Source organism: Pseudophryne corroboree, chromosome 6, assembly GCF_028390025.1.
Source record: "Pseudophryne corroboree isolate aPseCor3 chromosome 6, aPseCor3.hap2, whole genome shotgun sequence".
NCBI lineage: Eukaryota > Metazoa > Chordata > Amphibia > Anura > Myobatrachidae > Pseudophryne > Pseudophryne corroboree.
Window position 1 is genome coordinate 803927246 of NC_086449.1, and position 22661 is coordinate 803949906.

The 22661-nt window shown below is 47.1% G+C and overlaps 1 protein-coding gene across 1 annotated transcript in view; it reads right to left on the bottom strand.

Annotated features, from left to right (window-relative positions):
- The window catches only part of BRAF (B-Raf proto-oncogene, serine/threonine kinase), a 284434-nt gene that overhangs the window by 104800 nt on the left and 156973 nt on the right, over positions 1 to 22661 (bottom strand). Inside the window, exon 20 of the mRNA XM_063928964.1 lies at positions 6923 to 6935. Within this exon, the coding sequence (XP_063785034.1) occupies positions 6923 to 6935 (13 nt within the window). The remainder of the gene's footprint in view (positions 1 to 6922; positions 6936 to 22661) is intronic.

Here is a 22661-nt window from a genome sequence, read left to right on the forward strand (position 1 = left end):
GGGACAGGCATTAATGGTGTGAGACGGAGCTGCACAATAGAGACAGAGAAACTCGGAGAGACGTCTTCGGCGCTCAGCAGGAGTTAAACGGGAACGGCCAAGTTGCATGGGCTCATCTTTAGATGGTGACAGTTGACGAGGAGGAGGAGCAGAAGATTTTGGAGCAGATGATCTTCCACGCTCAGTTGCTCTCTCTCTGAAACGTAAATCAACTTTCGTGCAGAGTGAGATTAGCTCATCTAACTTAGAAGGTAAGTCTCTGGTAGCTAACTCATCTTTAATACGCTCCGATAAGCCATGCCAGAATGCAGCATACAGGGCCTCGTCGTTCCATGCCAGTTCGGATGCCAGGATCTGGAACTGTATCAGATATTTTCCTACAGTACGTGACCCCTGGCGTAAACGGAGAATCTCGGATGAAGCTGAGGTTACCCGGCCTGGCTCGTCGAAGATGCGCCTGAATGTTGACACGAAGGCAGTGTAGGAAGATAGCAGGGTGTCGGACCTCTCCCATAACGGTGATGCCCAATCAAGGGCTGAGCCACTGAGAAGAGAAATAATGTAGGCAATTTTTGTACGGTCACTGGGAAAATTGCCAGGTTGTAGCTCAAACTGAATCTCACACTGGTTGAGAAATCCCCTGCAGAATCTCGGAGATCCGTCAAATTTTGCTGGCGTTGGAAGATGAAGACGTGGAGCAGAAATGGGTAAGGTGGGTGGGGTTATAGCTGGAGTCACTGTGGTTGACGCACCAGACGCGCCTGATCCACGGAGAGTTGTCTGAATCCCATCCAGCCGAGTAGAGAGATCCTGGAGACAGCGGATGATGTGGCCCTGTGCAGCCTCCTGATGTTCTAGTCGGGCTGCCAGTTCTTGCATCGGCCTGGCCGCTTGATCCTGGTCTCCGGCTGGATTCATTAGGTCAGTGCTTACTGTCACAACTGAGGGCCTGAGCTGACGGGAGGCAGCCTCAGTTGTAGGGGCTGAGATGTACCGGAACCTGGGAGGTTGTATCAGACCCCTGGACATGTAAGTAACATGAATAATAACTGCCCGAAGGCGTGACCACGACAACTTGGATAAAAGTCAATGATGTTTATTATGACAACTCCGCAACACAGCAGCAGTAAAAGAAAACGTAAAAGTCAGCAAAGAATAAATACAGTTCCTGGGTACTACAGGATGGCAGGAGCCACAGGGCACTGGTAGTGTGAGATAGTTCTTATGATCTTCTAGATGGAAAGTCCTTACCAGGCCCGACTGTAGCAATGGAGATAACCCAGGATTGTGCCAGCTGGTGTTCCAGGAAAAGCTGGGTTGCTGAAGATAAAACAGCTGCTGTGGATACTGGCTGGAACCAGACTGTTGTTAGCACGGAGTGGATACTGGCTGGAACCAGTTAAATAATAAATGAACTTGGGAGCGATGAAATATGAACTGAAATGTAGAACTTGAGAGCGGAGAAATAATAATACCGGTGGAGAGTGGTAAAGTGTAGAAAGGACACCGGCCCTTTAAGGGAAGCTGTACTCTGCTGGAAGCTGAGCTGGAAGCAGGTAATGTTGTAGCTGGAAACAGATGAATCCACAATGGATTGGAGAGTCAGGCTACACCGCAGGTGGAATGCTGGTGCGGGTCTCTATGGTGGAAGTCTTGAGACAGGAGCTGGAACCTGGAAGACAATCACAGGAGAGAGACAAACAGGAACTAGGTTTGACAACCAAAGCACTGACGCCTTCCTTGCTCAGGCACAGTGTATTTATACCTGCAGCAAGGAAGGGATTGGCTAGGCAATTATGCAGATTATCAATACTGAGAACAGATTGGTGGAAATGATCAGCTGACAGAATCCAAGATGGCTGCGCCCATGCAGACACTTGGAGGGAAGTTTGGTTTGTAATCCATGTGGTAATGAAAACAGTAATGGCGGCGCCGGCCACCGGAGACAGGAGGCGCCAGGCTGACAGATGCACATCCAACCACGCGGACACAGCGGAGGCCGCGGCTGACGTAATCGCCACTCAGACACTCTGCATGCAGAAGTTCAGGGACGGCGGCGGAGACCGCGGGAGACGCCATGCCAGGTGTAATATGGCGTTTACTGTGACAGCGTCCCAGAGTGACAGGAGAGGATACAGGAATGTACACATCAGGATAACAGATGGGATCCGGTCCTGGAGCGCTGAGCCAGCCTTAGGAGGCATCTGATGGGTAAGAAATGGCGTCCAGATACCCGGATCGTGACAGGGAAGATCCGAGTCGCTCGGACCCGTGAAAAAAAACATGAAGTTCTGGCGGGTTCGGATTCAGAGAAACCGAACCCGCTCATCTCTAATAGCCATGTCAGATTTGTGCTGTCCCTGTCACAGTACTAACATTTAAAAATTAATATAAAAATCATCTGTTACTAAATGTGTTATAGCCCGATACTCAATATCAATTTTAAATCTATGGGGGGAAAATAAAATATATCTCTATAGATCTCTCTCTCTCTCTATAGATCTCTCTCTCTCTCTCTAGATCTCTCTCTCTCTAGAGCTCTCTAGATCTCTCTCTATAGATCTCTCTCTCTCTATCAAGAAAGAAGGAGCGGCACTCGGCGTCTTAAAGTCAGTAACTAGTATTTAAACAACACATCAAATGGTCCGACGTTTCGGGGCTCACATGCCCCTTTGTCAAGGTGTACACCTTGACAAAGGGGCATGTGAGCCCCGAAACGTCGGACCATTTGATGTGTTGTTTAAATACAAGTTACTGACTTTAAGACGCCGAGTGCCGCTCCTTCTTTGTCGATGTGAAAACCCTGCATTGAGAAGGCACCGGTGCCCTTTTCCTATATGTGGGAGTGCCTATTCATCTGCTCTCTATCTCTATATATATATACATACATACATACATACACACACATATATATATATACATATACAAACAGAGATCCCTGCACTCTCACAAACCACAGCCAACTACTAGGGTGCCAATCAAAGTCCAACCCCCTAAAGAGTGTGACCCAAAGTACAATACAGTATTTTCCACTAGTGTGGAAAGAATAGCACTCTCTAGATTTGAATCAGCCAAGTAAAATGATATTTTAATGTAAAGGTCAATCTCACAGTTCCAAGTAACGATTTCCTCCTTCAACGTTTCGGTCCACACCAGGACCTTTGTCAAGGAGTTTACAGCTTAGTCAAACGAGCAGCATAGCATCACAGATCAGTAGTGCAGACAACTGGAACCAGTTGTCTGCACTACTGATCTGTAATGCTACGCTGCTCGACACTAGTGGAAAACACTGTAATATATATATATATATATATATATATATATATATATATATATATATAGTTCCCAGCCGGTATCCATTTCCTGCCCGCCGAATTCAGTTTGTTCTGAGAGGAGGTGCTACTGAGTGTAATTCACATGGGGTTCTGAGTGAGGCTGTAAAGGCAGGAGTCCCGGCTGTTAGATCCAGAGAGACACCTATACATCCTGACAGCCGGCGTGAGGACCCCTCAGGTGTTTGTCTGCCTGTCCCACCATGTTTTGCTGAGTAATAGAATGTGAATTTTCTGACTGGAGCTGATAGCACTAATTACAGGTCTCGTGTCTGGACTGACTGACATGATGTCTAACAAACTTGTTGTCAAGGAAGTGATGTCACAGATAGTAACCCCTTATCAGTAGGTATATAAGCCTACTCTGCACATTCAATCATTACCCCTTGATGAAGTCAGATAGACGAAACGCGTTGGGATTGCCTGTATGACCCTCCATCTTAAGTTAAGCTGTTTTTTAATAATTACAAATTCTTTTATTCTATTTATGTCTTAAGATTTTTATATATCCGCTTTTTAGTATATATTCTGTTTTACTACATTTTTATCATATATGTAGTTTTGTGAAAAAACAGTTTTTCTAAAAGCTAGTGTTTTTTACTGTTGGCAAAATAAATTGTTATTATTCTTTTACAAAAAAAGTTTTTTGTCCTGTCCATTATATACGTTACTTTAGTCCGCTAAATATTTTTTATATATAAACACCAGCTGGTCGCCAGAGCCCCTACCTACCTATATATATATATATATATATATATATATATATATATATATATATAATTTTAATACCTACCAGTAAATCCTTCTCTCCTAGTCCGTAGAGGATGCTGGGGTACACTTCAGTACCATGGGGTATAGACGGTTCCGCAGGAGCCATGGGCACTTTAAGACTTTAAGGGTGTGAACTGGCTCCTCCCTCTATGCCCCTCCTCCAGACCTCAGTTATAGGAACTGTGCCCAGGGAGACGGACATTTCGAGGAAAGGATTTACTTTATACTAATGGAGAGATTCATACCAGCTCACACCTCAACCATGCCGCACAACATGGCATTCAACATGACACACGCCAACAGGCATGATCCCTTTACAGCAACATGCTGAAAACAAATGAAACACAACTTGTGTAACTAAAGAACAAACTGCAGATAAATTACACACTGGGTTGGGTGCCCAGCATACTCTACGGACTAGGAGAAAAGGATTTACCGGTAGGTATTAAAATCCTATTTTCTCATACGTCCTAGAGGATGCTGGGATCCACTTCAGTACCATGGGGTTATACCAAAGCTCCAGTACGGGCGGGAGAGTGCGGATGACTCTGCAGCACCGATTGGCCAATGAGGACCCTCAAGTTTGGCCAAAGTGTCAAACTTATAAAATTTAGCAAATGTGTTTGACCCTGACCAAGTAGCCGCTTGGCAAAGCTGTAATGCCGAGACGCCCCGGGCAGCCGCCCAGGATGAGCCCACTTTCCTAGTAGAATGGGCCTTCACCGACTTCGGTATCGGCAGTCCTGCCATGGAATGAGCGTGCTGAATCGTCCCTCTGATCCAGCGCGCAATAGTCTGCTTAGAAGCAGGACACCCAATCTTGTTGGGAGCATACAGGATAAACAGAGCCTCTGTTTTCCTTATCCGAGCTGTTCTTGCGACATAAATCTTCAAAGCTCTAACGGCATCTAGAGACTTTGACTCAGTGAAAGTGTCAGTAGCCACTGGCACCACAATAGGTTGGTTTATGTGGAAAGATTAAACAACCTTTGGAAGAAAATGTTGGCGAGTTCAGGTAAGGGCTCTTGTGAGACAAGGCCCCCAACTCAGGCACCCGCCTTGCGGATGCCAAGGCCAAAAGCATCACCACTTTCCAAGTGAGAAACTTCAACTCTATCTCCTGCAGAGGCTCAAACCAATCCAATTGAAGAAAATGCAACACCACATTAAGGTCCCATGGTGCCACTGGAGGCACAAATGGAGGCTGGATGTGCAGAACCCCTTTCACGAAGGTCTGAACTTATGGAAAGGAGGCCAATTGTTTTTGAAAGAAAACTGATAAAGCCGAAATCTGGACCTTGATCGACCCCAGTCTAAGGCCCGCATCCACACCAGCCTGCAGAAAATGGAGAAAACGTCTCAACTCAGACTTTTCCGTAGGAGCTTTCTTGGATTCACACCAAGACACACATTTTCTTCAAATACGGTGGTAATGTTTAGACGTTACTCCTTTCCTGGCCTGAATAAGTGGGGATGACTTCCTTGGGAATACCCATTCGGGCTAGGATCCAGCGCTCAACAGCCATGCCATCAAAACGTAGCCGCGGTAAGTCTTGATACACGCACGGCCCCTGCTGCAGCAGGTCCTCGTGAGGAGGAAGAGGCAGAGGATCTTCTATGAGTAACTCCTGAAGATCTGGATACCAAGCTCTCCTTGGCCAGTCTGGGGCAATGAAGATTGCTCGAACTCTTGTTATTATTTTGAGAACTTTTGGAATCAGTGGAAGTGGAGGGAACACATATACCGACCGAAACACCCACTGGGTCACCAGTGCAGCCACTGCTATTGCTTGAGGGTCCCTCGACCTGGAACAATATCTCTGAAGCTTCTTGTTTAGATGAGATGCCATCATGTCTACTTGAGGAACTCCCCAAAGACTTGTCACCTCTGCGAAGACTTCTCGGTGTAGGCCCCACTCTCCTGGATGGAGATCGTGTCTGCTGAGGAAGTCTGCTTCCCAGTTGTCCACTCCCGGAATGAAAATTGCTGACAGAGCTCTTACATGTCTTTCTGCCCAGAGGAGAATCCTTGTCACCTCTGCCATTGCCGCTCTGCTTTTCGTTCCGCCTTGCCTGTTTATGTACGCGACTGCTGTTACATTGTCCGACTGGATCTGCACAGGTTGATCTTGAAGATGTACCGCTTGTAGAAGGCCGTTGTAAATGGCTCTCAATTCCAGAACGTTTATGTGAAGGCAGGCTTCCTGACTTGACCATTTTCCTTGGAAGCTTTCCCCCTGTGTGACAGCTCCCCAGCCTCGGAGACTTGCATCCGTGGTTACCAGGATCCAATCCTGAATCCCGAACTTGCGTCCCTCTAGTAGGTGAGAACTGTGTAGCCACCACAGGAGGGAAATCCTGGCTTTGGATGACAGGATTATCTTCCGGTGCATGTGTAGGTGGGATCCAGACCACTTGTCAAACAGGTCCCACTGGAATACTCTGGCATGAAACCGGCCAAACTGTATGGCCTCGTAGGCCGCTACCATTTTCCCCAACAAGCGAATGCATTGATGGATCGACACGTATGATGGTTTCAATATTTTGACCATTTTCTGGTTTTCCAGAGCCTTTTCCACTGGAAGAAAGACTCTCTGTACTTCTTTGTCCAGAATCATCCCTAAAAAGGACAATCTTGTCGTTGGTTCCAACTGCGACTTTGGAAAATTCATGATCCAACCGTGTTGTTGGAGCATTGACAGGGAGAGTGCGATATTCTGCACCAACTGTTCCTTGGATCTCGCTTTAATCAGATCGTCCAGATAAGGAATTATATTGACTCCTTTTTGACGAAGGAGGACCATCATTTCCGCCATCACCTTGGTGAATACCCTCGGTGCCGTGGAGAGACCGAATGGCAACGTCTGGAACTGGTAATGGCAATCCTGTACTGCGAATCTCAGATAAGCTTAATGAGGAGGATAAATGGGAACATGCAAGTAAGCATCCTTTATGTCTACCGACACCATGAAGTCCTCCTCCTCCAGACTAGAAATCACTGCCCTCAGGGATTCCAACTTGAACCTTCTCAGGTCGAGATTCAGATTTTTCAGGTTTAAAATTGGTCTTACCGAGCCGTCCGGCTTCGGAACTACAAAGAGGCTTGAATAGAACCCTTCTCCTTGTTGTGACAAGGGTACCAGGACAATGACCTGATCCTGACATAATTTTTGAATTGCCGTTGTTACTGCCTCTCTTTCTGGAAGAGAAACTGGCAAGGTCGATTTGAAAAAACGGCATGGGGGGACGTCTTGAAACTCCAGTTTGTACCCATGCAACACTATTTCTAAGACCCATGGGTCCAGGCCAGATTGAATCCAGATCTGACTGAAAAGTTTTAGACGTGCTCCCACCCGCGCGGACTCCCGCGAGGGAGCCCCAGCGTCATGCTGCAGATTTGGCAGGAGCAGGGGTTGACTTCTGCTCCTGGGATCCTGGAGATGCTGCATATTTCTTTCCTCTTCTCCTCTCTCTACCTGCAAAGAAGGGGGAACCTTTGGCCTTTTTGTATTTGTTGGGCCGAAAGGACTGCATGTGAGAGTGATGTGTCTTTTTCACCAATGTAGGAGCATAAGGCAAGAATGTCGACGTACCTGCGGTAGCCGCCGAGACTAACGCATCCAGCCCATCACCAAATAAGGCCTCGCCTTTATACGGGAGAGCCTCCAAATTTCTTTTGGAATCTGCATCAGCATTCCACTGGCAAATCCACAACGCCCTCCGAGCCGATACTGCCATGGTAGCGGCTGTTAAACCCAAGAGTCCAATATCCTTCATAGCTTCCAGCATGTATGCAGCAGCGTCTTTAATATTACCTAACGTTAGGAGTATCTCGTCTCTATCCAACGTGTCAATTTCAGATGACAAGTTATCAGACCATTTTTCAATAGCACGACTCACCCACGCGCAAGCAATGGTGGGGCTGAGCAGGGTACCATTGGCCACATAAATAGATTTTAACGTAGTTTCCATTTTGCGGTCTGCCGGCTCCTTTAGTGAAGCCGTCCCAGGTGCAGGGAGAATCACCTTTTTTGTCAATCTTGACAGAGCACTGTCTAATACCGGAGGTTACTCCCACCTTTTCCTGTCCTCTAAAGGAAAAGGATAAGCAATGTGAATCCTTTTGGGAATATGAAATTTCTTTTCAGGTTTCACCCACATTCCCTCAAAAAAAGGGATTTTTGTTTACTTACCTTAAAATCTCTTTCTCTGATTCCATCTGGGGGACGCTGCGTACTTACTGATGGGGTTAGAGTGTGTGGGATGGGAGTTTGGCACAGAACCTATAGAAACTAACTCCTCCCCCCTCTAACCCCTCCCATCTCCATCCTACCAGCAGATTACCTCAGTTAACGTTTAGCAAAGCCGGAAGAGGCAGAACAGAACATACCCAGTAAACCATACAAAAATATATGGGAGGGATCGCAGCGTCCCCCAGATGGAATCAGAGAAAGAGATTTTACGGTAAGTAAACAAAAATCCCTTTTTCTATTTCATCCATCTGGGGGACGCTGCGTACTTACTGATGGGATTTCCCAAAGCAGGCTAATTAGAGGAGGGAGACACAGACGGCATGGCAGTCTGCAAAAATTTGACGCCCAACAGAGGCAGTCTCCAAACCAAAAGCATAAAAACGGTAGAAACTTCGAGAAGGTAGACACGGAAGGTCAGGTCGCCGCTCTACACAGCAGCTCGACAGATACACCACCGTGAACAGCCCAAGAGGCTCAGACAACTCTAGTCGAGTGAGCCCTCAAGGAATCAGAAAGAGGCAACGCCTAAAAAACATCAGCCTGCCTAATAGCAGAAGTAACACAGCGCGCCACCACGTTCATAGAGGCCGGCCAGCCACTCTTGGGTGCAGCAACAAAAAACCAACAAGGTAATGTGGAAGACACGAATGATAACCAATAAGGCCTAGAGCTGACCCGCCCCGGACGAAACCGTGACGACATAGGAAGCACAATGGCCTAAAGAGGAAAAACAGATACAACTTGTGGTTGGTAGGTAAAGCCACCCTAACTGCATAAACCAAAAACACCATAAGAGAAAAGAAACCGCAACTCACGAGTCCAGAAACCGGAAAGGTAAAACAGGAGCCCTTCCGGAAAATAAATTCTAGAGCAGAATCCAGGCTCTTAAGATAAGACAAAGCAGTTCTGACAACTATGTTGTAAAAAATACAAGAGTCGGAAAAGACTTAGGGTGTGTACACACGGTGAGATTTTTTTCTTAAGATTTTGACTATATAGTCAAAATCGTAAGAAAAGTTAGTGCAGATCGCAAGGTGAAAGTCACCTTGCGATCCCGATGCGCGGTCCCGCCAGGTCGGCATCGCAAGAAAAGATAGACTGTGCAGGCAAGTCAATCCTTGCTAGATCGGTGTACTATCTAGTTCTTCTCGCATGTCAATGACATCTCACATAAGCCAAATGTCACAACTGAGGGTTTAGGCTGACGGGAGGAAGCCTCAGTTGTAGGGGCTGGAATGAAGTTAAACTTAGATGGTTTAATCAGACCCCTGGACATGTAAGTGTGGAAGGAAACCCGAAGGTGTGACCATGACAAGCAGGTTAAAAGTCAAATGAAAGTTTTATTAAACAGACTCCGTATAATCACACAGCGTTCACAGTCAATATTAGCAGTGGCAGATAATACAGTTCCTGGATCACTAAACCATAAAAGGTATCACAGGGCACTGGTAGATTGCAGAACAGGTGTTATAGTCCCTTGGTAGAATAACCTTACCAGGCCAGGCTGTAGTAGTGGAGACAACCGAGGAACACGCCAGTAGGTGTATGAGATGATGCTGGTAACTGGAATGCACTGTAGGAGTCACTGGACGGAACCAGCCAGATGGTGGAGACACGGAGTTAAAACTGAAAGATGCTAGGGTGCGTGGAAACAGATGAAATGAAGAGTGGTTACCGGTGGTAGTGGATACTGCTGGTAAGTAGAAATCCGCTGGGAGAACACCGGCTCTTTAAGGAGGCTGAATTCTGTTGGAAGCAGGTTGCTGGAAACAGATGGGTTAATAGCTGAAAGCTTGGAAGCTGGAAGCAAACGAAGTAATAGCTGAAAGCTGAAGCAGTCACAGAGGATTGCAGAGTCAGGCTGCACCGCAGGATGAAAAGCAGGTGCGGGTCTCTTTGTGGATGCTGGAGACAGGAGCTGGAACCTGGAGAAAAAAACCACAGGAGAGAGAGACTGGAACAAGGTATGACATTCAAAGCACTGACCTCTATCTGGCCCAGACACAGGATACTTATACCTGCTGCTATGCAGGCATTGGCTGGGCAATTATGCAGATTCCAGCAACGGTGGATTGGAGGAATTGGAGCATGTGATCAAATCCAACATGGCTGCGCCCATGCTGGAACCTGGAGGGAAAACTGGTTTGAAATGAAATGTGCAAACATAATGATAATGGCGGCGCCGGCCGCGGAGGACAGGAGACGCCAGATGACAGTAATATGCTGAAACACTTGGAGGGCAGCAGAGGCCGCGGCAGGCATGATACATGATTCTGAGAACCTGCAGCAATAACACAGTAACGGCGGCGGAGGCCGCGGAGGACGGGAGACGCCATGTTGGATTCAAACATGGCGCCGCTGTGGTAGTGTCTCAGAATGACAGGAGGGATGTGCAGAGTGTTGACACAGATGAGATCCGGATTTGGAACGCTGGGCCAGTCTCAGAAGACACCTAAACGGCAGGTAATGGCGTCCCGATACCCGGATCGTGACACCAAAATCTCACATAAGCCAAAATCGTAAGCACACATAGTACAGATCTCAAGAAAAGTTAGTCAAAATCTGTCCTATCTGGCCTCCGGGGAGTTCAAGGGAAATCGCAAGTAAAAATAGGACATAGCAAGGATCTCACCGTGTGTACACACCCTAAGAACTCCAGGTTAATGTGACCGTTACAAAATGACAACAAATGTTCTGAGCACTGTGATTGGTTAGTGAGTCGGAAACATAGTAGGTCTTGATGACACTGTTCTCCACAATCACGCCGTCACAGTCAGACGAGATAAAATCCCAGTGATGACGCAAAGGTTGAAAGTGGAGAGCCGACCGAATAGGTACCCTATAAGGAGCCCTGGCCACCCCGGCCTGAAGCATTGCAGAGTAGAGTCAATGGGCAAATCCGGACCGGATTAGGATGAGCGAAAAAACCAGTGTTCAAATGCAGTGAAGTACTCACTAGATTTTGCCAGAGGCAGCAAAAATATGCCAGATGAAAGTGACAAGGAGCTGACACGGCGTCCACGATTGCCACAAGGGGATCCCCGAAGCGATCACAGTACCAAGTATACCTTGAGGTCTACGTCTGCTAGTCACAGAGTTACACTAAATCCAGAAATACTCATTGATTTCACATACTTCAAAGAAACTGCCTGACAACCAGCAAGTCCACTTCCCAGTTGCCCAGTCTGGAAACCGGAGATGATCAATATTGCAGAAACCCAAAATTCCGCCGTCTGCATATGTTAGATACTGTTCCGATGGCTCTCCAGCTACACGTGCCACAGCACAAGGTGATATAGACCACAGTGGAAAGACCCTGTAGAAAACATTGATCTGGAGTCAATGCATTGTGAATCGCCCGTAGATCGGAAGTGACATTTCCTATTTGGACTTTAGAGTCATAGAAAACGCTAGAGTTGAAAACCGTAACGACAGGCGTCTGACCGTGGTTATGACCCACCACAACGAGACAGAATGAAGTCCCATGGGTCAGACTTGGAATGTGTAGTCCAATGAAAATATATATATATATATATATATATATATATATATATATATATATATATATATATATATATATATATATAGACCAATGAAAATATTTTCGTATGTGAAAGGAAAGACTGCCCAGGATTAAAACCCTAGAATCCGAGAATGAAGAAAACCGGCAGGAGACCGGGAGAATGGAGCCACCTGTAAAGTCCCCACTGTCCTGCAGAGGCAGTGTATGCCATGGAGTACTGACCCCTGTGGAAACTGCAGGAAAAAAGTCTATTCTGGTCAGTAAATCCTGCACTCCGTCATCGTTCGAGATATCTGGGATCGAAAAAGAAAATCCCCGAATACCAAACTCTGCGAAGGAAGAAATCCAGGGCCAAGGTCCGCTGTAGATGCGTAAGTGCATGAGACAGAGCCCCCCTTTTTTTTTTTTTACAACTGACCCACGATGGCAGCAATGGTGTGGTGGATAGCGAAGAAATCACAATGATTAGAGTCTGTCTTTTGGATAAAATGTAAATAAGGGGAATACTAAAGAATCCCGCTTTGTACGTGTTCCCAAGATTCCAAATAAATGTTTGTGATACAATTCAGTACCTCTAACGGACCCGAGGATTCTGAGAAAGTTGGTCCCACCCACTGGGAACCAGACTGTCAGACTCCGTGAACCCTGCCGTGGACACATCGGAAGTCCGTGTTCTAGACGGACAAATGCCACCCAAAAGACTACATATTTTCCTGACATACTTTAAAAATACACATGTTTTAGCTATTATACTCAGGATGAGAACCCACAATCTGGTATATCGCAGGTAGAAAAGTCTCCCGACTTTTCCATAGCCTTGGAAGTTTCTTCCCTGTGTGACTGCCCCCCAGCCTCGAAGGCTGGCATCCGTGGTCACCAGGACCCAGTCCTGTATGCCGAATCTGCGGCCCCCTAGAAGATGAGCACTCTGCAGCCACCACCACAGCGACACCCTGGCCCTTGGAGACAGGGTTATCCGCCGATGCATCTGAAGATGCGACCCGGACCACATGTCCAACAGATCCCACTGGAAAATCCTTGTATGGGACCTGGCGAATGGAATTTCTTCGTAAGAAGCTACCATCCTTCCCAGGGCTCGCGTGCATTGATGCACGACACCTGTATACGTATTAGGAGGTCTCTGTCTAGAGACGACAACTCCTTGGACTTCTCCTCCGGGAGAAACCCTTTTTATCCTGTTCTGTGTCCAGAACCATACTCAGGAACAGTAGACGCGTCGTAGGAACCAGCTGCGACTGTGGAACATTCAGAATCCAGCCGTGCTGTTGTAGCACTTCCCGAGATAGTGCTACTCCGCCGTACAACTGCTCCTTGGACCTCGCCTTTATAAGGAGATCGTCCAAGTACAGGATGATTATTTCGGCCATTACCTTGGTAAATACCTCGGTGCCGGGGACAGACCAACGGCAACGTCTGGAATTGCTAATGACAATCCTGTACCACAATTTTGAGGTACTCCTGGTGAAGAGGGTAAATAGGGACATGCAGGTAAGCATCCTTGATGTCCAGTGATACCATGAAATTCTCCAGGCTTGCAATAATCGCCCTGAGCGATTCCATTTCGAACTTGAACCTTCGTATATAAGTGTTCAAGGCTTTCAATTTTAGAATGGGTCTCACCGAACCGTCTGGTTTCGGTACCACAACATTTTGGAATAGTAACCCCGGCCTTATTGAAGGAGGGGTACCTTGATTTCACCTGCTGGAAGTGCAGCTTGTGAATTGCCGCCAGTACTACCTTTCTCCGAGGGCAGCAGGCAAGGCTGAGGTGAGGTAACGGCGAGGGGGAGTCGCCTCGAACTCCAGCCTGTATCCCTGTGATACTATTTGCAGAACCTAGGGATCCACCTGTGGGCAAATCCACTGGTCCCTGAAGTTCCCGAGACGCGCCCCTACCGCACCTGTCTCCACCTGTGGAGCCCCAACGTCAAGCGGTGGACTCAGAGGAAGCGGGGGAAGATTTTTGATCCTGGGAACTGGCTGCTGGTGCAGCTTTTTCCTTCTTCCCTTGTCTCTGTGCAGAAAGGAAGCGCCTTTGACCCGCTTGCTTTTCTGAAGCCGAAAGGACTGTACCTGAAAATACGGTGCTTTCTTAGGCTGTGAGGAAACCTGATGTAAAATTTTTTTCTTCCCAGCTGTTGCTGTGGATACGAGGTCCCAGAGACCATCCCCAAACCATTCCTCACCCTTATAAGGCAGAATCTCCATGTGCCTTTTATAGGCAGCATCACCTGTCCACTGCCGGGTTTCTAATACCCTCCTGGCAGAATGGACATTGCATTAATTCTGGATGCCAGCCGGCAAATATCCCTCTGTGCATCCTTTATATATAAGACGACGTCTTTAATATGCTCTATGGTAGCCAACTATTATCCCTGTCTTAGAGTATTAATATTATCTGACAGGGTATCAGACCACGCTGCAGCAGCACTATTTATGCTGAGGCAATTGCAGGTCTCAGTATATAACCTGAGTGTGTATATACAGACTTCAGGATAGCCTCCTGCTTTTTATCAGCAGGCTCCTTCAAGGTGGCCGTATCCTAAGACGGCAGTGCCACCTTTTTTGACAAACGTGTGAGCGCCTTATCCACCCTAAGGGATATCTCCCAACGTGACCTATACTCTGGCGGGAAAGGGTACGCCATCAGTAACTTTTTAGAAATTACCAGTTTCTTATTGGGGGAACGCACGCTACTTTACACACTTCATTCATTCATCTGATGGGGGAACAAAACACTGGCTGCTTTTTCTCCCCAAAAATAAAACCCCTTTTTATGTGGTACTTGGGTTCATGTCAGAAATGCGTAACACATTTTTCAATTGCCGAGATCATGTAACGGATGTTTCTAGTGGATTGTGTATATGTCTCAACCTCGTCGACACTGGAGTCAGACTCCGTGTCGACATCTGTGTCTGCCATCTGAGGTAACGGGCGCTTTTTTGAGCCCGATGGCCTTTGAGACGCCTGGGCAGGCGCGGGCTGAGAAGCCGGCTGTCCCACAGCTGTTTTACGTCATCCAGCCTTGTAAGGAGTTGACATTGTCGGTTAATACCTTCCACCTATCCATCCACTCTGGTGTCGGACCCACAGGGGACGACATCCCATTTATCGGCCTCTGCTCCACCTCCACGTAACCTTCCTCATCCCACATGTCGACACAGCCGTACCGACACACAGCACACACACAGGGAATGCTCTGACTGAGGACAGGACCCCACAAAGTCCTTTGGGGAGACAGAGAGAGAGTATGCCAGCACACACCAGAGCGCTATATAATGCAGGGATTAACACCATAACTGAGTGATTTTTCCCCCAATAGCTGCTTGTATAAACAATATTGCGCCTAAATTTAGTGCCCCCCCTCTCTTTTTAACCCTTTTAGCCTGAAAACTACAGGGGAGAGCCTGGGGAGCTGTCTTCCAGCTGCACTGTGAAGAGAAACTGGCGCCAGTGTGCTGAGGGAGATAGCTCCGCCCCTTTTTCGCGGACTTTTCTCCCGCTTTTTTATGGATTCTGGCAGGGGTATTTATCACATATATAGCCTCTGGGGCTATATATTGTGATATATTTGCCAGCCAAGGTGTTTTTATTGCTGCTCAGGGCGCCCCCCCCCGGCACCCCCCCCCCAGCACCCTCAGTGACCGGAGTGTGAAGTGTGTATGAGGAGCAATGGCGCACAGCTGCAGTGCTGTGCGCTACCTTGGTGAAGACTGATGTCTTCTGCCGCCGATTTTCCGGACTCTTCTTGCTTCTGGCTCTGTAAGGGGGCCTGCGGCGCGGCTCTGGGACCGAACATCAATGGCCGGTTCCATGCGGTCGATCCCTCTGGAGCTAATGGTGTCCAGTAGCCTAAGAAGCCCAAGCTACCACCAGTTAGGTAGGTTCGCTTCTTCTCCCCTTAGTCCCTCGATGCAGTGAGCCTGTTGCCAGCAGATCTCACTGTAAAATAAAAAACCTAAAATATACTTTCTCTCTAGGAGCTCAGGAGAGCCCCTAGTGTGCATCCAGCTCAGCCGGGCACAGGATTCTAACTGGGGTCTGGAGGAGGGTCATGGTGGGAGGAGCCAGTGCACACCAGGTAGTCCTAAATCTTTCTTAGCTGTGCCCAGTCTCCTGCGGAGCCGCTATTCCTCATGGTCCTTACGGAGTCCCCAGCATCCACTAGGACGTCAGAGAAACAAATAAGGGTGTCATAGCCAGGGAAAAGATGCAACCTTGAGTAGACAGGGACTAGAGCTTCAGAGACCAAAACTGTCAATGGACAATTTGAAAAGGATCAGGTGACACCCGAATGGACAACATGCATTCTGCAATCTGCAACCAGTTAAAAGATTAATGCATTAGCCAGGGTAGGGCGTAGGAATATTCTTGTGAGAATGAATACTAAATATAATAACCGCCTCACCGTTATCAATCTGCGGTGACTGTTAAGGTCACATACTGTACGATAGTAAGGGCAGTCATCGTAGGTTCTCCCATAATGGATGCGCCCACTGATTATTAGTGGAACCTTCATCAGGTCAGTGACTTCCTTAGCGAAATGATAAAGAGATGCTGTGTCTAATTATGAGACACTGAAACTGAACCGACTACAGTGTGTACTAGAGACAGCCACATGTCCCTGGAAATATAGACCTTTGCATCAAGTGTGGAGTCAGACTTCTAATCAACATTCTCTCAACGTGAAGGAAGAGGTGGAAACCAAGAAATTCAGTAAAATATTTCTTATTCCTACCCTGAAGGAACCTCCCTGACAGGATCTCTCTCACCATTGTTTTTAGATGAAGCCTCAAATGTGGACAGAATCAAGAACAAAAGAGAGGGAGATGCAGGACTCCGCCCATTGGCGCTATAGTCCGAGTACGCAATGATCCTACCCAGGGGTGTATCTAGGGGTCCAAGCGCCCCTGGCAAAGTAAGGGTCTGGCTCCCCGCCCCTGCTACACACATTTGAAATAAGGTGTGAGTATTGGAAATGGGGCATGGTCTTGTGGGGGAAGAGCGTGGACACAATAGTACTTCCAAATCAAATTATCCACACAGTAGTGTCCCTTATTCACTTTACACCACACAGTAGTGTCTCATATTCACGTTACACCATCCGTCCCCCCTAACCCACCCTTCCCAAAGCCTGATCCTAACCCGCCTACTTCCCCCCAGCCTCTTCAGTGGTGCCTAACCCTAACCCACCCTTCCTAATCTCCCTCCCTGCAGACTAACCCTAACCCTACCAGCCTCGCAGCCTAACCCTCCCACATGGCTTGCCAGTGAAGACTTTGGCACCAACTTGATCCGGATTTTGGCATTCTCCATCGCTATCTATGTTGAGATGCTAGCATTAGCATTCCAAGCAGTTTCGGGATGCTGGCGTCAGCTTTCCGACCACCGGGATGCCAAACGCCGGCATCTTGACTGCATCCTGAATTAAATGCTAATGAGATGCTGTGAGATGAGCCTCAAATGGACCCAGCCATTAACCAAACAGCATTAGTTGGATGGTAGAAGTGCTTCCTGTTAGAAGAAACATCAGGGTGCCATCACTTCCAAGATAAAATTATCAATTATAAAATTAACTGAACCTTGAACCTGGCCTTGAAATAGGTAAGATGTGTATTTTCTTTATTGTACTCAACAAGTTAAAGTTTTCACTTACTTACTACTTACTTACATCTAACATGCATGAAAATCATGTAGTTTTCCAGGTACTACAGTCCCTTCTCCCAAACATTGCCACTTTTTTATTATCTTCAACAACAAATAGATCTACAGCACTGTGCTATGTAACAATTGCTGTGTACCTGGTGAGAGTCTGTTACTGCCGGCGTGTCCATCAGCACCGCACTGCACTAGTGATCAGACTAGTGTCCGGCAGCACCGCACTGCAGTAGTTATCAGACTAGTGTCCGGCAGCACCGCACTTGTAATCAGACTCAAAATAAACTACAGTTCCCAGCAGCCCTTGCTGCTGGGAGCTCCCAGCGACAAGGGCTGCTAGGAGCTGTAGTTTATTTTGAGTATGATTACAAGTGCTGTGCTGCCGGACACCGGCACAGCTCCAGCAGTAACAGACTCTTACCAGGTACAGTCTGATAGTACTACTTTTCTACCCTTTGGCGGTGGGTGGCACCGCCAGGCGGCGCCCCCTCCTTGCCTGGCGCCCCTGGCGAGTGCCATCCTGGCCAATGGGTAGATACACCCCTGATCCTACCTAAGGAAGTCATGTTAGACAGACACCAGGCAGTGTAAAACTAAAACCTGCCTCAGAAGCGACCATAACCATTGAGATTATAACCACTTGGAAATAAGGATTGGCCTCTGAAGTAATTGAGCTATAGTGTCTGTCAAGGACCTGGCTCACTGCACAGTATGAGCTGATTAAGGAGCTGCGAGCGGTGTCCAGCCATTTTGTAAGTCATAAGTACGTAGAGTACAAGAAATAGAAATAGTCCCACATATTAAAATTTTTAACCCAGACTAATGGCTAAGTAGTAAACAGAGTACCAGACCCATTACACTAACATAGTGTAAGGAAAGGTAGATTCTGACAATACCGGTATTCGTAGACTAGTCCTGAAACCCCAATAAAATCCATGCAAGTACAGGGAATAAATACAACTTCACACAGTCCGGGCATACACTGAACTGGAGGGAGGCAGGTTCAGGGAGAATTTAATTTTTTTTTTTTTTTTTTACATATAGAGTAGTGAATAATGCTGCTTTCACTTCGCAAAACCTGCTTTTGAAACGGTTCTTTAAACGGTTCTTAAAACGGGTCTGAGCAGTTAAACCCCCTTCACATCGCATGTTGTAACCAGTATATTACCATTTCATTACCGTTTTGGTACCTTTCAAACTGAACCCGTTTCATCCATAGAAAACAGTGGTTATCATTATAAATGGACTTTTCTGGCCCACACATTATTAATAATTATTAATAATTTGGATAGTCGTACGATGGAACCCAGCAGCTTGAAGCATTTTAACCATGTTTTTATATATGAGTGCATCCTTGACTGTCCCAGTTATTTGTCTGCAGATTTCCTCATCGCCTCTGATTCTTAGCAGCTCCCTCACCTCTTCATCACTTCAAGTTGCCATTGTATAATATATTTGCAGTAAGAAAACGCTTCTAAACCCACTCTCATGTGTCTGATGTGTTTTTCCTCCAGCTTCCTGCTTCTGCCTGGTGACATCACACATGGAGACAGCCTATCACCTCCTGTGGCTTGGAAATACCGTTTCAGAGCCTTTCACACTGCACAATGAAACGGTTCTGAACCGGGTAGGACCCTGCTTTTTAACCGTTTCAAAATACCAGTATTTTGAAAACGGTAAATTCAAGGTGGCCCTTTCACATCGCAGCTAGAACCGTTTAGGAAGGCTGAAAAATCGGCAATTTACCGGGTTAAAGCTGCGGTGTGAAAGGGGTATAAGTGGAATAGCTTCCCAACAGAGGTGGTAGAGGCTAAGACTGTAGAGCAATCTAAACCTGCTTGGTATATGCATACGTTTCTATGTAAACAAACTCATGGCCTCAGTGCTGTGAGGCAGCAATGCTAACCACTACACCCTCCGTATTATTCTGGATTGGAGTGTCTCTGGGCCACGGAGACATAGACTGATTTCTGTAACCCCCCGGCAGCTCTGCAACATGTGTCCTGGAGCATTGGGTACCTGGGTCCATGCTACCTTTAGGAAGTTTGGATCCACATTGGGAACATGTAATTAAATGTATATGGGAATCAAACCTGTGTACTCTATCTTACCAATACACCGCATTATCCCCAAAGCTACTGGAGCTTCTGTGTAGTAACTACTGAGCCTGTCTTTCCTTTAGACGATTTGCTGGTTTACTGACCATGGAATAAATAATGCCAAAGTACACTATGCCTTACTACTCCTCTTCTGTAAACAGGTAAACAACTGTTGTCTCTGTTAGAATAACACAACACTAGTTAAGACATGATCTCCACCTGTGTAATAAACAGGGTGAGATAAATAACAACCATATGACAGTGAAATTACTGATACACAGGTAGACAATAAATAAAATTGGGTGATGCAAATTTCTGATTTAACCCAAAACACTTGTATTTTCTGATCTCCGCCTGTATAATAACAGGGTGAATTAGGTCACTGTCAGATATTTTCCCCAGCGTGTTGTGCAATGTTCCCTGGTCAGATAGCGCTGAAAAAGAGGGAGTGAGTTGTAAAATGGCACCCGCTGGTCGAGTCCGCCCCCACAGACAGTGATGGGTGGAACAGTAAAGACTGCTACGCGGGAAGATGGCATCTGCAAATCAGAGCCGCCCCCACAGAATGAGGTGAGCGGACATCAATAACAGCTGAGCGGGAGCGCAAGGCGGGAAAGTGCTTACTTCCCCCTCTGGCTCCTGCCGTGGCTAGCCTGTACAATCCCTTTCTGTAAAAGGACCTCCGCGCCTGTACTAGGGACGCGGCTTCTGATCTACCAGCAGCGGAAGCGGGAAGGACTCCCATCCCCTTTAGACTCGCTCCGCCTGAATAAGAGCCCACTGCCTCACCTTCCTGTCTCAAGTAGCGTGTATGGCAGCGGGGACACATTCAAACACGTGCCCTCAGCTAATCATGTCAGTCAATACCATACCTTACAGCGCCGTAATAGACACACACCAACGGGGGCGGGCGGGTTGGGAGGGCGGGGGGGGGGGGGGGGAGTGGAGGCTACAGATACAGCAGTCATATAAATACTGTCAGTAGAGATAACAGCCCAACACTGCCCAGGCAAGTTGTGGCTGACCTACCTGAGAAGTGCCTCCTCGGAGCTCTGCCCGGCAAGAAGAAAGCCCCAGTGACCTCAGTATGGTGGCTTCCCAGAGGCTATGCAGAGTGGGAGAAATTCTTTATCTAGCTAACCCCACTCTAACTATACTTGTCACCGGGACTAAGTATGGAACAAAACTAAAAAGAAATCAAAAGAAACCTAGCTAAAAACTATAGGCAAAAAAACTGTGCCTGTACTCCTCAGACACAAAACTAAAACGGAGGTAATCTGCTGGTAGGCTGGAGATTAGAGGGGGAGGAGTTAGTTTCTATAGGTTCTGTGCCAAACTCCCATCCCACACACTCTAACCCCATCAGTAAGTACGCAGCGGCCCCCAGATGGATGAAAGAGAAAAAGAGTATTTAGCTCGTGGGAAGGAGGGAAAGTTACCTTACATTCCTTTTCCTTATAGAAATAAGCCTTCTCCTGAGGTACAGTAGGGGCTTCCGTAACTTCTAAGACCTCCTTTATAGCAACAATCATATATTGTATGTCTTTTGCCAATTTATGATCTATCTCCCTGGAGTCACTATCGTCGACACAAGAATCAGAGTCCATGTCGGTATCAGTATGTACAATGTTTGCAACGTTCTCTTATGTGACCCAGAGGGGTCGCCTACGGATGAAACAGCAGAACCCTGGAAAAAATCAGATCTTCAACTAATTTTCTCCAGCTTTCTGCATGAGACTCAGACTTATCTAATCTCCTACTGATATGATTCACACTATCACGTATTTCTTTCGCCCATGCAGGTTCGTGGTGTGCCGGCAGCGCCACCACATTTTCACTGTGTCCCTAAAATTACTCCCTGCCTCAGACATGTCACACACGTGCACAAACACACCACAGACACTCCGGGACTTATAGGGGACAGACCCACAGTAAAATCTGTCAGGACACAGATAGGAGCAGCCAGTTCACAAACCCAGCGCCAGTAACACAATGCCTGTGAACACAAAATGCCCACTGACATACAGCGCTTTTTGTAATGTAAATACACAATGTAAAGCACCAATTTCACTGTGCCCCCCCTGTTTTGCACCCGGATACTTGTATTCAGTAGTGGAGGAGGACCAGCGTTGTCTCTGCCTGAGGATAGAAAGAAAATGGTGCTGAGCAGTGTGCTGGCTGACTGAGGAGGAAGCTCCGCCCCTGCAATGGCTCGTTTCTCCTCAGCATTTATGAGGTACATTTTTATACTGGCGGGGGTAGGACTGTGCCTGAGCATCTTTATGTCCCTTCATTTGCCAGTTTTATTAGGTTTCATGCTGCCCAAGGCGCTGCGCCCTGCAGTGCCTGTGTATGTGTGGGCAACATGGCGCGCTGCGCTCCCGCCAGCAGCGCGGTACCTTTAGCCGTCACCTTGATTGAAGATCTCTCTTCCAACACTCACCTGTCTTCTGGCTCTGCAAGGGGGGTGACGGCGTGCTGTGGGAGTTAGCATCTAGGCACAGCTAGCGTTCAGTACCCTTCAGGAGCTAATGGTGTCCCGTCAGCCAGAAGCAGAGCCATGAAACTCTTTAGGAAGTTGGTTCTACTTCTGCCCCCTCAGTCCCAGGAAGCAGGGAGACTGTTGCCAGCAGTCCTCCCTGAAAATAAAAAAACCTAACATAAGTCTTTTCAGAGAAACTCAGTAGAGCTGCCCTGGAGTGCATCCAGTCTGCCTGGACACAATTCTAAAACTGGAGTCTGGAGGAGGGGCATAGAGGGAGGAGCCAGTGCACACCCTTGAAAAGTCTTAAAGTGCACATGGCTCCTGCAGAACAGTCTATACTCCATGGTACTGAAGTGGACCCCAGCATCCTCTAGGACGTATGAGAAATATACACACACATTTATTTATATATATATATATATATATATATATATATATATATATATATATATATATATATATATATATATATATACATACACACATATACACACACACCTTTAGTAAATATACCTGTAA